A 15,948-nucleotide genomic window follows, 5' to 3' on the forward strand; every position below is an offset into this window, starting at 1 on the left:
TTGATGGGTGGCAGTGACAGGGGGTGATTGATAGGTGATTGACAGGTGATCAGTGGGTTATTACAGGGAATAACAGATGTAAATATTGCACTGGCGAATTGATAAAGGGGGGTCTGAGGGCAATCTGAGCGTGTGGGCGGGTGATTGGGTGCCCGCAAGGGGTAGATTAGGGTCTAATCTGATGGGTAACCGTGACAGGTGGTGATAGGGGGTGATTGATAGGTAATTAGTGGGTGTTTAGAGGAGAGAAGAGATGTAAACACTGCACTTGGGAGGTGATCTGATGTCGGATCTGCGGGCGATCTATTGGTGTGGGTGGGTGATCAGATTGCCCGCAAGGGGCAGGTTAGGGGCTGATTGATGGGTAGCAGTGACAGGGGGTAATTGACGGGTGATTGTCAGGTGATTGACAGGTGATCAGGGGGGATAGATGCATACAGTACACGGGGGGGGGGTGGGGCTGGGGAGAATCTGAGGGGTGGGGGGTGATCAGGAGGGGGCAGTGGGCAGGGGGGGGGGGGGATAAAAAAAAAAATAGCGTTGACAGATAGTGACAGGGAGTGATTGATGGGTGATTAGGGGGGTGACTGGGTGCAAACAGTGGTCTGGGGGGTGGGCAGGGGGGGGTCTGAGGGGTGCTGTGGGCGATCAGGGGGCAGGGGGGGGGGGAAATCAGTGTGCTTGGGTGCAGACTAGGGTGGCTGCAGCCTGCCCTGGTGGTCCCTCGGACACTGGGACCACCAGGGCAGGAGGCAGCCAGTATAATAGGCTTTGTATACATTACAAAGCCTATTATACAATGTAAATGCGGCGATCCGGGTGCTAGTAACCCGCCGGCGCTTCCGAACGGCCGGCGGGTTACTACGAGCGGTGGGCGGAGCCAGTCCCCGGCGGCTGATCGCGTCACGAATGACGCGATCGCCGCATAGCCACTCCCGCAGCTGCCCCCGCCGATGGGCGTATTGCGGTCGTTTGGGCCCAGTCTTTGCCGCCGCCCATCGGCTGGGGGCGGTCGGCAAGTGGTTAAGCTCATTACCGTAACTGCGCTTGTTCCTTTTGTCCAGTCATTGGTGGAATTCTCCATCCTCCATTTCAAAAATGGCGATGACCACATAACCGCTTCTGGGTCAGCACTCCATTAACCAGTAATATCATTAGAGCTAAAGTGGAAACATGGACATTACCTTGCACATCTAACGGATATCGACTGATCTAGTGAAAAGGGGCCTTGAGGCTTTCAGCTTCCAGAGAGACAAGTCTGGGATATTGTCAGAACTGGTGGGAATTGTTGTTAGAAGAAATGGTGAGCTTCTGAGAGGAACTTGACAGCTAGGTAATTATGTAATATTCATTTGCAGGTACAGCATGTGCCTATTTTAATTAATTTTTTTGCTCGGTTCAGGTTCACTTTAAAGCACATGAAGTGAGAGTGATATGGAAGCCGACATGTATTTGATTTTAAACCGTGCAAGTTGCTTGGCTGTCTTGCTGATTCTCTGTGTCTAATACTTTTATCCATAGACCCTGAAAAGCATACAAATCGGGGGTTTCTCACTGACATCTGACTGGATTAGCCCCATGCTTATTCCAGGTGTGTGATTGAGAAAGATCAGCGGGACAGCCAATGTGCATTGTTTAAACAGAAATTAATATGGCAGCCTCTAAATACCTCTCACTTCAGTTATACTTTAAACTTGGTCAGATTGAGCTGCTGCACTTGATAACCTTGTACCGAGCTGTGTGGCAATTTGTTCCTTCTTTGGACCCCCTTTGCTGTGGCCAGGGGGTCAGATGTGGCCAAAAGGGATTGAGTCTGCTGGAAACTTTGATTAAATATTCAAGTGGACCTGAACGCTTGCACATGACAGAAGGGAAACATAGAGAAATGCACCCTGTATGGAGAGAGTTTAGCCTAATTCTCCCTCATTTGTGTATAATCACAAGTTGTAATTTGATCTATCCCCTGTGTCATATGACTGCCACAGCAGAGATGGCAGATAAGCTCATTTGAAAGCACATGCTCTTAATAATATGTCTGCTTCCATGAATCAGGAAGTAGAAACAGTGCAGATTTATTTTCGGATTTGTATCAGCTGTAACCAAGAAATAGTTTTGGTTTCAAGGTTATTATGCTGTTGTGTATCTTTTAGAGCAGAGAGGACATTCTGAGTTTAGGTCCCGCTTACAGTAGTGCATGGTGGCTTTTAGGCGCCTCTTTTGCTGACCGTTGTGAAGGAAGAGATTGTTTTTCTATTCTTTTTGGAAGTTTTCATCTATCAGACTGCTATGTCTTTGCAGGCTGATAGATAGGCAGGAAGTGAGAAGAAAATCTCCCCAGTGGGGTCACAGACAATGCAGTACTGTGAACAGGCTCTTAGAATTGTATGGGCAGTAAGTTGACGTGCAGAATTATTCTGCAACGCAACTGAGCACTGTGAACTAGCCCTAAGAAACTGATGGATTTACTCACCACCCCCCCCCCCCCCCCCCTATGCTAACCAAACTAGAGTTTTGAATAATGACCCAATTTAAAGTGGACCCAAACTAAAAATACAAGATTTCAGAAATAAAATCTATTTTCTAAATTAGAATAATAAATAGCAGCCTTTTTTCAGCTGCATGATGACAAATATATAATATTTTACATTTATTGGAGAAACCCCTCCCTTCCTTTCATATTGCCGGCAAAAAATCCAGCAAACTGGTGGAGTAGATGGTGTCCAGCAAAGGAGGAATTGCTAATGGCTGCCATCTGTATAACCCTAGTTATGCAAAGAGGAGGGTGAAAAGCATGCACTGAAATGCTCATAGGCTTGAAGGAGTGTTTATTTATCTTTGTATGTGTCAGAGTGGTGCAACTAAATATTTTGAATTAAAAAAAAAAATGTTTGGTTTGGGTCCGCTTTAAGTGTGCTCCTTCACAGTTGTACATATCCTGGACCCCTTACTTCCACTCTACTTTTTCCTGGTACTTAGTCTTATCATTTTGGCTTTCATTTGCTGCTGAAGTTTGATTACTCATATGTGCATTTATTTCATGTATGGTAACTTAATAACACAATCCTTGAGAAATCAGTTTATATCTTATTTTGTAGCTTATATTGTAAAAATATACATCAGCATTTCACATGCGTCTTTGTATCAGGGAAACATGGACAACAGTGCTGTGGAGTCAGTAAAAAAATCCTCCGACTCCTCATTTTATGCAACCACCGACTCCACCTCCGACTCCAGGTACCCAAAAATTGCTTTGACTGCGACTCCACTCTGACACGCCTTAAAGGATTACTAAAGTAAAAAAAAAATCAGTTTAACTTACCTGGGGCTTCTTGCAGGCTCCTGGAGTCGTCCTGTGCCCACGCCATCCTTCCACGATTCTCCAGCGAGCAGCGGCCATCCTCTGAAAGCTCGCTAGTCAGAGGCTACTGTGCATGTGCGGCCCCGAGCCGGGCGCACTCTGATTGCACTCCCGTTGCCAGGAATGCTCTCATGCGCAGAACGCTCCCAGCAACAGAGACGCGGCAAGGAGATCCGTGACTGACGAGCTTTGCGGGGGTCGCCACTGTTAGCCGGAGGGTCTCGGAAGGAGGGCGCGGGCACAGGAAACTCCAGGGGGCTGCAAGAAGCCCCAGGTAAGTTAAACTGATTTTTTTTTTTTTTTGCCTTTAGCTTTCCTTTAAGGCTCGTACATGCGCATGATCCAAGTCATCCAATAACGACTGCCTCAACCGATAGTCATGCGTGTGTACAGTGACTGCCGCTCCGCAAGCGATCCGCCCGGAAAATCAACTTGCCAGAGAGATGGCCAGCTCCATTGTACTTGCACTGCCCTTCCCGCTGCATGACGTCACGTATGCACCAGTCTGTCCTCCCTTGGACCCCCCCACATAGCCACAGAGCACGTTGTCAGCTACTCAACTGACTTCACATCTGTCAGTTTTGGCCCAGTGACATCAGTCAGCATTATGTATAGGCCTTTATTAGTTTCTCTAAGTAGTTCCATTAATCCATGCTTATCTTAATTTTCAGTCAGCAATTACCTAAACTTACAGTGATTGCATACAATGACCCCAACCTTGGTAGCCTTTGATTAGAGGAAATGTGTTGGACAGTACTTGCCTTTGATGTAATACATCCTAGCTTAGAATGGTTAGTTTTATCCTTTAATGGATTACCGTGATCAGTAGTCTGCAACGTCATGGAGCTAATCCTATTAATGGAAATAGGGGTATACAATGAGCGATTATATCTGAACTGTACATTAACTGCTGCTAGACGTTTTTACTCCAGGTATTTGCAACCTTGGCTTTATAATACTTTATACCTGGGTTTTCAGTTTTAGCATACCTTTCAGGCAAACCAGAGCTTAAAAAATCCTCCATGTCCTAGATTTGTTGCAATGGTTAATGTAAATCACAATATCATGGAATTTAATAAGTGTTAGCTGATTTTGGCTTTGTATGTGCATGGTACACTTGTGATTTTTGAGCGATCGCGATTAACGCATTTTAGCATTCTAATTGCGATCACTCTGGAATCACGGTAAAATTCCACATGTGACATGTTTTGCAATTGCTGCTGATCGTGAATTGCCCGCAATTGGCAACAATCGCGGCAGTGAAATCACTGCCATATGAATGCCTATGGGAAAATCTGCATCAGAATAATCGCGTTTAGTGGAAACAGGCCCATAGGAATTCATTAGAGTCAGTTTTTCTGCATCCAATCTGCATCAAATCTGCGTGTAGTGGAAACAGGCCCTCACTTCCATAGCTAATTATAAACTTTTTCAGGCAAGGAAAAAAGAAAAGGAGCACAGCATAAGTGTCTGTATGCTTGCCACTGTATATGCACATGTCTATCTCTTTATGTCACATGTCATCTCCGGTACACTTTAAAGCCCGTACCCACAGCATGATTTTTGCGACTTTTCCGCAACGAATGATCATTTTCATGAGTCCATTTAATGGAAATTTGTTAAATGATGTTTAACCACCTTAGCGGTATGGACGAGCTCAGCTCGACCATTACCGCCGTGGTGGATATCTCAGCCCCTGGTGGGTCTTTTTTTTAAAAAAAATTTTTTGTAAACACGCAGCTAGCACTTTGCTAGCTGCGTGTTTAATTTGATCGCGGCCGCTATGCGCCGCGCAAGAGGGCCCTCTCCCCCAAGACACTCAGCGCAGCCTGGCCAATCACCGCCAGGCTGCGCTGTGGGGTGAATTGGGACTCCCCCTGACGTCATGACGCCGATGACGTCATTCCGATCGTCGCCATGGCGACGAGGGAAGCCCTAACAGGAAATCCCGTTCAGAGCGGGATTTCCTATTTGGTATGATCGCCGTCGGCAATTATAGGGGTGGGCGGGATGGCGCAGGCAGGGGGAAATCGTGTAGCTAGCGCTAGGCTAGCTACATGATAATAAAAAAAAAAATAGGTTAAAAAAAAAACCACGAACGTGCGCCTGTAACGTCCCTGTGTGTAAGCAGCCTTAAACCACACTTAAAATGAGATGTGGCTTGATGCAACAAACATCGGTACTTATATTACTAGCCCCGCTAAGACAATTGTCTAAAGTCCTTTTCTGGTTTCCAGTGCAGTAAAGGAAAAAAAACTAGTTGTTAACTCATGTAAATGAGTTTGTTGGAAAGTTTAAGGGGTCATTACATCTTTTTGTTTTTCAGCTCAGCAAGGCAGATTTGTCACTGCTGCTGTTAATTAGTCTTAAGCTGGCCACTAACGGTCCAGTTTCTAGCGAAAAATCGTTTGAGCGATCAGAAATTCTGATCAGATTGGTTGTAAATAATCTCCATTGGTGGACACAATCGATTATGAACGAGTGAAAAAAAATGTCGCCCGAATGAATTTTCGTCAAACAAAATTTGGATTTTCTTGGTGGTCGTGATAGATAGGAAGCAATGATTGGTTAGTTGATGGTGTAGTGAACGATTTTTGTCCGATCAGAATTTCTGATCGTTCGAACGATTTTTCGCTAGAAATTGGACCGTTAGTGGCCACCTTTAAAATAAAGGATTTAAACTGGAAATAGAAATTATTATACTCAGTTCTATGTTCTTTTTACCTTTAGTAAAACACACAATTAATAATCTCATCTAAAGAAAATCTGTAACGTCAAAAAGTCCCCTGGGGGGTACTCACCTCGGGAGGGGGAAGCCTCAGGGTCCCAATGAGGCTTCCCACACTGTCCTCTGTCCCTCGGGGGTCTCGCTGCAGCCCTCCAAACAGTGGGGATGTAAATATTTACCTTCCCGGCTCCTGCGCAGGCACTCTGGCGGCTGTCTGCTCCAAAGTAGGCGGAAATACCCGATCGCCGTCGGGTCTGCTCTACTGCGCAGGCACAAGTCTCAGTAGAGCGGATCCGACTAAGATTGGGTGTTTCCACCTACTTTGCAGCTGAAAGCCGCAACAGCACCCCCGCTGGATCCTGCAAAGGTAAGTATTAAACAGGCTGTCGGGTCTGTCGGGCGGCTGTTCAGAGGGCTGCAGCGAGACCCCCGTGGGACAGAGGACGGCGTGGGAAGCCTAATTAGGATCCTGAGGCTTCCCCCTCCCGAGTTGAGTACCTCCCAGGGGAACTTTTTGATCTTACAGAGTCTCTTTAAGCTTTGAGTTACAGTGGAGCTCCATCAAGCGTTTTATTTACCAGCGAGTGGTTTTGAAGTAGAAAAGATAAAAAAAAAAAACATGCAGAATTTCTTTTTTGTTAGTGGAAAGTGGAAATTCACTTTCTGTGATGTGATCATAATAGTGCTATGCAGCCAGAAACTGTCACTTGTAAAGCGGACCTGAACACAGAACTTCCTCTCCGCTCTAAAAAATACACAACGCATAATAACCTTTATACAAAAACATCTCTTTATTACAGCTCATGCAAACCCTGCAGTAAATCTGCAGTGTGTCTACTTCCTGCTTTCTTGGAAGCAGACCTATTGTTAACATCGTGTGTTTACCAATTAGCTGCTCTGTCATGGCAGAGGAGATTCCTGTGCTGACACAGCCAAGGGATCAATTTACAGTGTTGATTAGACACAGATGAGGGGGAATTTCACAAGCTAAACTCTCTAAAATACATACAGGATGCATTTCTCTAGGTTTTACTTCTGTCCTGTGCAAGGGTCCAGGTCCACTTTAAGTACTAGTAAATATAAATTTGAGCTTTAACGTGAAAATATAGTGCTGATACTGAACATACAATACAAATGCTCTTTTTTTCTTCTTCTTCTTCTATAGAATGGAAAACTATCTGCGGAAGTTGAGCCATTCATTCCTCAGAAGAAGGGGACTGAAGCTCTTACAATTCCGGTGGCTCTACCTGGTGAAGGGGGAAATGTAGGGGGACTGGAGCCAACTCCTATTCCAAGCTACCTTATAACATGTTACCCGTTTGTACAGGAAAACCAGTCTAATAGGTAATTTGCATGGCTTCTGTCACTTTATAAACTGAATGCAAATATTTGGGCTGCTCTGATTTCAGTGTGTGAAGTGACCTTACACAGGAACAATGAATTGCTTATCTTACAAGTGTACGTCATCTAGAGTACTGTACATTATAGTTGACAATACGTGAATTTTGCTGTTTACTTTGTGTACTTGTTATGTTAATGCTGCTGAGTTTAGTCAGTTATATTTGCTTAGTCATGGTAACACAATGCAAGTGTGTTATTAACCCAAACCTCCCAGTGCTATTTATAGCAAATTAATTGTGATGCTATTTTGTGCTTTTGTTGCCCAATTAGAATTATGCTTGGAACATGGTCAGACTGTTCCTGGATAGAATTACGTGCACTAAAACAAACCTGTTTGATTATGTAACATTTGGAACCTGACACTGTTGCATAAATACAGATTGACAAGAGACCTGTATGGATCTTTTTTATACTGTATTTTACAATCTTTAATGTACACAGAGATTCACAAAATTCCTGTCTTCTCTGAACTTGCTCCTCCTCTTTAGTCATCTACAGGCCAAAAATAGTAACATATAGGGTCCTTTTACAAATAGGGTCGTGAGTGGCATCACGGAACTCTGCCCTGCCGCAGCTCAAAGCAGCGGCCATTAAAGTCGATGAGAGATGACATACTGCCTGCAGTGCGACACAATGCAACAGAAGTGCTCCAGGTAACACACAAGCTGCAGTGTTACCTTGTGACTTGCATGGTAAATCCTGAAGTGCACTGGAAGTCACATATTAATGTTTGTCTTCAGCTAGAACTCGCAGTGCAACTTTTCAGCTGTGATGCAATTGTTCTAGATCACAACACTTTTCAACAAGTGTAAAAGGGGACTGAGTTATTAATATGCTTACTTTGAAATCGGTTGGTGGCTGGCTGTGCATGCAGTCTTGTGATACCTGCATTTATCTTTTAGGTTTTAAGCTTGCAATGACAGGGCTCTCTCACTCTTTTGGTTCTTGGAATTTTCTATACATTTTATTCATTGTGTTAAATTTGTCAATGTAATTACTATGTCTATGAATTCTGTATAATGTACCAATGCCTGTATTTTGTGTACAGTGGTTTGCAAAAGTATTCAGCCCCCTTGAAGTTTTCCACATTTTCTCATATTACTGCCACAAACCTGAATCAATTTTATTGGAATTCTACGTGAAAGACCAATACAAAGTGGTGTACATGTGAGAAGCGGAACGAAAATCATACAGGATTCCAAACATTTTAAAAAACAACAACTGCAAAGTGGGGTGTGCGTAATTATTCAGCCCCCTGAGTCAACACTTTGTAGAACCACCTTTTGCTGCAATTACAGCTGCCAGTCTTTTAGGGTATGTTTTTCTACCAGCTTTGCACATCTAGTCAGATTAGATGGACAGCGTTTGTGATCAGCAGTTTTCAGATCTTGCCACAGATTCTCGAATTGAATTTAGATCTGGACTTTGACTGGGCCATTCTAACACATGGATATGTTTTGTTTTAAACCATTCCATTGTTGCCCTGGCTTTATGTTTAGGGTCGTAGTCCTGCTGGAAAGTGAACCCCAGTCTCAAGTCTTTTGCAGACTCCAAGAGGTTTTCTTCCAAGATTGCCCTGTATTTGGCTCCATCCATCTTCCCATCAACTCTGACCAGCTTCCCTGTCCCTGCTGAAGAGAAGCACCCCCAGAGCATGATGCTGCCACCACCATATTTGACAGTGGGGATGGTGTGTTCAGAGTGATGTGCAGTGTTAGTTTTCCGCCACACATAGCGTTTTGCATTTTGGCCAAAAAGTTTAATTTTGGTCTCATCTGACCAGAGCACCTTCTTCCACATGGTTGCTGTGTCCCCCACATGGCTTGTGGCAATCTGCAAACAGGACTTCTTATGCTTTTCTGTTAACAATGCCTTTCTTCTTGCCACTCTTACATAAAGGCCAACTTTGTGCAGTGCACGACTAATAGTTGTCCTATGGACAGATTCCCCCACCTGAGTTGTAGATCTCTGCAATTCGTCTAGAGTCACCATGGGCCTCTTGACTGCATTTCTGATCATCGCTCTCCTTGTTCGGCCTGTGAGTTTAGGTGGACGGCCTTGTCTTGGTAGGTTACCAGTTGTGCCATACTCCTTCCATTTCTGAATGATCGCTTGAACAGTGCTCCGTGGGATGTTCAAGGCTTTGGAAATCTTTTTGTAGCCTAAGCCTGCTTTAAGTTTCTCAATAACTTTATCACTGACCTGTCTGGTGTGTGTGTGTCTTTGGACTTCATAGTGGTGGTGTTCCCAATATTCTCTTAGACAACCTCTGAGGCCGTCACAGAGCAGCTGTGTTTGTACTGACATTAGATTACACACAGGTGCACTCTATTTAGTCATTAGCACTCATCAGGCAATGTCTATGAGCAACTGACTGCACTCAGACAAAAGGGGGCTGAATAATTATGCACACCCCACTTTGCAGTTATTTATTTGTAAAAAAAAAAAAAAAATTGGAATCCTGTATGATTTTCGTTTCACTTCTCACGTGTACACCACTTTGTATTCTTTCACGTGGAATTCCAATAAAATTGATTCATGTTTGTGGCAGTAATATGACAAAATGTGGAAAACTTCAAGGGGGCCAAATACTTTTGCAAACCACTGTATACCATTGTTTGTATTGTATACCCCATGTGTGTTTTTTATGCTGTACAGCGCCATTAAAAATGAGGTTTTTTTAAATCCGTAATAATAATTCATCATTGTCAGCTCACGCATGCAAACCTTGGAAGTACAGTGCTTTACTTCAAAATGGGAACACATTTTTAGGATGGTGAATGCTCTGTTACTGTATATGGTGAAAGCTGGGCACATCCAGGATTGCACGTAACCTGAGACGATAAACAATAACTTTATATATCTGGGGCTATCTCCAGCCCCCTTCAGGCTGATCGCTCCCTTGCTGCCTTCCCACACCGCCTGGATCCTGCTAAGCTAATCAATTTTCTCCAGTCTGGGAGTACTGCATATGTGCGAGCCCCATTGCGCTTCCGTCACCGGGAGTGTTCTGTGCCTGCGCAGTTCTGTACAGGTGCAGAGCGCTGTCGGCCACAGTAGCGTGACGAAGGGAGCACACGCAGCCATCGGGCCACCTAGCGGAGGATCCAGGTGGCACAGGAGGATGCAGAGGGAGTGATCAGCCTGAAAGGGGCTGGAGGAAGCCCCAGCTATGTATACAGTTGTATACAGTGTTTGGTTTTTTTTTTTTTTTTTTAATATATCGTCTCAGGTACACTTTAACGGCCGGTTCACATTGTACCAGATAAAGAACTGATCCAACTGATCCATTTTCCATTTAAATGGATAAGCTTCTTACATTGTGCACAGTGGCGTATCTAGGCAAGACAGCGCCCATGGCAAATACTAAAATTGTGACACACACACACACACACCACACACCACACACCACACACACCACAAACACACACACACACACCTACAATCAACAGCATCCTGTCTAACCTTTTTGGACAGGGTAACCCCATCATGCATTCAGAGCACACACGCACACACAAATACCAGAAGTCACTATGAAATAAATGAGGCTATCCTTCTGATCCTCTGCCTCTAATACTTTAAGGCAGGGAACATACTTGACTATTTTCATACGCGTTTTCTGCACAGAAGAACTGAAAACTCATGTTAATCAAGGGGCTAGTTCACACTTAGGGCTTGATTCACAAAGCGGTGCTAACTGTTAGCACACCTGTGAAAACCCCCTTAGCACATCTAAACGAGCTTTTCGCGCACAAAAAAACTTTATGCGCGTAAAACTTTATGCGCGCACTGCACAGAGCGTAGGGCGATCTGCGCGAAGTGCCCATTAAAGCCTATGGGACTTAGCGCATGCATAGGACTTTGCAAGCGCAAAACTTTGTGCGCGGTACTTAGCGCGCGATCTGATCAGAAATTCGGTGCTAACCTACTTAGCACGTCTAAAGACTTTAGACGTGCTAAGTAGGTTAGCACCGCTTTGTGAATCAAGCCCTCAATGTGCTTTTCTTGCACAGAAAAAAAAACTGGCATTCTGCATGATAATTCTGCTCATTTTGTCAGTTTTCTGTATCAATTACATTAACTGTTGTGAAAAAAGCACACATTTTTCTGTATACAAACACACTTGGTGTGCAGGAAATGTGCGCAGAAAAAGCCGAGTTGAAAACTGAAAAACAAGTGTGATCCCTGCCTTAGCCATAGATCCTGAACAATCATGCAGATCAAATGTCTATAACACATCTGACAAGATTAGCTGCATGCATGTTTCAGGTGTGTGATTTAGACCCTAGTGACCAGAAAAATCAGCATGATTTCTTTGCAACCTGTATTGTTTAAAAGAAAATAAATATGGCAGCCACCACTCATATGAATGAAAGCAATTAAACATTTGCAGTGACGATTATAACATAATAAAAGCCTGACAACCTATTAAATATCAGTAGATAGGTACTGAGCTAGAAATATAATGCATTTTAACAACTGAGGTATACTGTACAAGAGAGAGGTTGTTAAATCTGGCCACAGAGATGCCGGCAGCATAATGGTTAAAGTGCAGAGAGTGTCATAAATAAAAGTAAGTAAACAGCACACTGAGATAAGGCTGAGGAATGTGTGAATGACAGAGCTGAATGGATGTGAGATCTTGTAACCTCCAGACCAGGAGCATCTGCTGCTATCTCGGGGGACTGAGACATGGTAGGGAGTGAGGGAAAACTGCGGAGCTCACCTCTCAATAGCTTGTAATGTAGATATATGACAAAGGCTGAGACGGGCAGGCTGCTGGATGATTGTTAGAGATGTGGCGAACTGTTCTCCCGGCGAACATCTCTGGAGCCCTTACTAATTCCGGGTCGCACTGACCCGGAGTAGTACGCCTGCGCTGCCCGGCTGAGCGCGTCCTAGATCGCGCTCCTGTTGCCGGGCACTCTCTGCGCATGAGCATGACGTCGTTCATGACGTCACGCACATGCGCAGAAAGTGCCCGGCAACAGGAGCGCGATCTAGAACGCGCTCCGCCGGGCAGCGCAGGCGTACTACTCCGGGTCAGTGCGACCCGGAAGTAGTAAGAGCCCCAGGGATTTGGAGATGTTCGCCTTAGACTCAGGAATGCTGTCAGCAGCACTGCGTACCCCTGATGATTGAAGAGGGAGATCGCCTGGGGCATGTGTCATGACGCCTGCATCCCTCCAGATACGCGTCTGATGTGCATCCGGTTTTCTAATCCGTTCCATGCACTACCTGTTCTCCGCATTCCCCCACAGCTGCTGCCCCCATCCATTCACATCCTCAGCCGCCGCTGCCATCTGTTCCGGTCCTCTGCGTGCTGGAAACGCTGCTATACCAATCACAGAACCCCAGCAAAAGCATCACAGGCTCCTGTTGACTTGCAGTAGACCAATGGGAATAGTCCCTCCCTACGAAGGATCTCATTGGTCCACTACTCAGTGAACCAATAAGAATTCTCCCTGGGGGCAAATGAGTCCCATTGGTCTATTGCAACCAATGAGAGACTGAGATGCTTCTGCTGGGGCTCTGTGATCTGTATACTGGTATTTGCAGGGACCTGAATGGACGGCGGCAGGTGAGTATCTTGCAAAATGCATGTGACAAGCAGAGTAATGGGAATGGACACCATTGTCGCTCTGTTAGAATTCAGCCCTTCAGATCTGTTGTAGAATGAATGCATAAAGGTGCGTTGCATTATAATGCAGAGACATTCAGTATATTGCATCTTTTAAAACACTGCGTATAAAGAGGCATGCATGACTTTTTGTCAGCAAACTATAGTGCAATGAATTGCTGTGAAATAAAACCACTTAAAAGCCAAACTTAGGGCACTTTTTAATATTCAGTTGCATAACCATGTTTACATCCTTTGCTCTTTTATAAGTGTAAATAAAGTACTTAAAAATGTATATGTTTACATATTTTTCTCATTTTTTTTCTCATTTTGTAGGCAATTTCCATTGTATTTAAATGATATAAGATGGCAACAGTCAAACTCAAACCCTCCTGGACCTTATCTTGCTTATCCTATTGTTCCTGCACAACCACCTGTTTCAACTGAATACATGTATTACCAGCTTATGCCAACATCTTGTGCTCAAGTCATGGGATTTTATCACCCATTTCCTACCACTTACCCTACTCCACTTCAGACCACCAACACAGTTAATGCCATCTCCATCGATTGTAATGACCGGTCAAACCAGCAAACACCAGTCAATGTGTTATCCAACCAGCGGAGCAGAAATCCATCTAGACCACCTCTTATACACAAAGTAAGTGTATACCTATGATTGATTAAGATATACTTTGTATAATTAAGAATATAGCATTTTCATGTTTAAACAAACTCTGTAATAACAAAAAAAGTGCCCCTGGAGGGTACTTAGCTTGATAGGAGGAAGCCTCTGGATCCTAATGAGGCTTCCCTCTTCCTCCCGTTTAGCATGGATCCCTTGCTGCCTGGCAGCAATATTTACCTTTACGATCTAACGCAGGCGCAGTACTATCTTCCCCCAAGGGCTCCGGCGGAAGTAGCCAAGCCTGATCGGGTCCACTCTACAGCGCAAGCGTCCGGCAATGTAGTGCAATTTGTAGATCTAATAGGCAAATGACACATATCAATAGGACGTACTTTTGTTGCTGGACAGCATTGAGCAGAAATGGTCCTACCGTCCGGTGAGGTGGATGGCAGTGGGTAAAGGGTGCAAACGAGCAACCTAACTGCCGTTTTGCACGGCGGTGCTTCTTCTGAGACTGAGGTTAACCTCCGGAAGAAGTATCACCATACAAAATGGCCGTTAGGCTGCCCATTTTCACCCTGCACCCACTGCCATGCACCTAAACTGACGCTAGCACCATTTCTGCTCAACACAGTCCAGCAACAAAAGTATGTACTATTGATATGGGTCCTTTGCCTATTAAATGTACAAATTGCGCTGCGTTGCCGGTTACGGTCTGCAACCTCCTGAGCATCCAGAGCTTTTTCTGGTGACGAGAGCCGCCCACCAATTCATCCCTGAGGATATGCCTCCTAAAGAGGCTTCCCACCTCCTTCTCATCAGAGGGGATTCAGCACTGGGACCCCTAAAAATCCCCTCGTCGGCGCTTCTTCAGGAGCCTAGCGCAGGTGCAGTATCGGTTTCCCCTCAGGCTCTGACAGAAATAGCCAAGCCTGATTAGGTCCGCTCTACTGCGCACGCCGTCTGAGCAGATGAGTTGACCTGATCGGGATCGGCCATTTCTTCTCCGAGTGGAAAGCTACTAGTGTGCCTGTGCAGGCAGGCAACTGTAACTATTATTGTAGCTGTGTGAGCCAGCATGCGATTGGGCTCACAGAGGGAGACGGGGAAGCCTGATTCATTGTAGGCATATGACAACTACTTGTCTCTGCTAGGGATGATGCAAATTTTTATGCAAATATATGCAGCTTCAAAATGGACCAATCAGTTTAAAACTGGGTTTAAATTGATTGGTCCATTTTTTTTTTTTTAAGCTGCATATATTTGCATAAAAATGTGCATAAAATTGGAAAAATGTGCATATCATTGATCATTCCTACTCTCTGCTACTGCTCTTTGAAATCTTCTATTAACTAATAGGAAGCATATGTTGATAAAGACTGTGTTGCAGATGGATAACACTGAATCTCTTTTTAAGCAGTTTAGCAGAAAAACATGACTGCACTTACATAAATGGTAAATAACATTAATTTATTGCTATGACATGGAAAGCAATACAGTGAGAATTTGGCACAACATGTTGCCCATATGAGGTGGTCTATCCATTATGTTTTGTCTTCCTGTACATAAACGTCAGACTTTTCTTTTCACTCTTCTACAGCCTCAGCAAGCCATGCCACTAATCAAATGCAAGAGACCTCCAATGAAGAGTGTGGCAGTGCAAAAGGAAACTTGTGCATCAGGTCCAGACTATAGGTCCAAAATTGTCCTCTTGGTAGATGCTTGTCAGCAGACAGGTAAGTACAGTAAAACTGTCTTTTACATTATCTGTGCAAACGATCAGTGTTAATAATAATCATTTTTTTCTCTGTAGATTTTCCAAATGAGATAGCCAACAAATCTATCTCTGAAAGTATGGGTGCAGTACCTTGGAAAACAAAAGTGAGGCGCAGAAGGTCTTCTCATCCCACAGAGTCTTCCAGTGAGCAAGGCGCAAGTGAAGCAGATATTGACAGTGACAGTGGATACTGCAGTCCAAAGCACTGCCAGGCAGCTGCAATGTGTTCTAGGCATGCAGATTGCGCTGCTTCAACGGTCAGTGTATGTAAAACACCGCATGGCTCTTTTTATTTATTTAATGTGATACCAACCTTATATTGGTGAACCAGAATGTATTTGTGGAATGCGTGCTATAGTTCCAAATGTCGTATGTGTGATTACCATTAGTTCAGCATAAGGGTTTTCTCTTCCACCCGGATAATAATGCCAGGTTC

The 15,948-nt window shown here is 44.4% G+C and overlaps 1 protein-coding gene across 2 annotated transcripts in view; it reads left to right on the top strand.

Moving 5' to 3' along the window:
* Positions 1-15,948, top strand: part of SECISBP2L (SECIS binding protein 2 like) — an 85,781-nt gene that overhangs the window by 18,730 nt on the left and 51,103 nt on the right. The window contains exons 2-5 of one of the 2 annotated variants that reach the window (XM_068275418.1): positions 7,252-7,430; positions 13,444-13,768; positions 15,336-15,471; positions 15,549-15,775. In XM_068275418.1, the coding sequence (XP_068131519.1) occupies positions 7,252-7,430; positions 13,444-13,768; positions 15,336-15,471; positions 15,549-15,775 (867 nt within the window). The remainder of the gene's footprint in view (positions 1-7,251; positions 7,431-13,443; positions 13,769-15,335; positions 15,472-15,548; positions 15,776-15,948) is intronic. The other variant, XM_068275419.1, reaches the window with a different exon arrangement.

Source organism: Hyperolius riggenbachi, chromosome 3 (genome assembly GCF_040937935.1).
Source record: "Hyperolius riggenbachi isolate aHypRig1 chromosome 3, aHypRig1.pri, whole genome shotgun sequence".
In the NCBI taxonomy this organism is placed as follows: Eukaryota; Metazoa; Chordata; class Amphibia; order Anura; family Hyperoliidae; genus Hyperolius; species Hyperolius riggenbachi.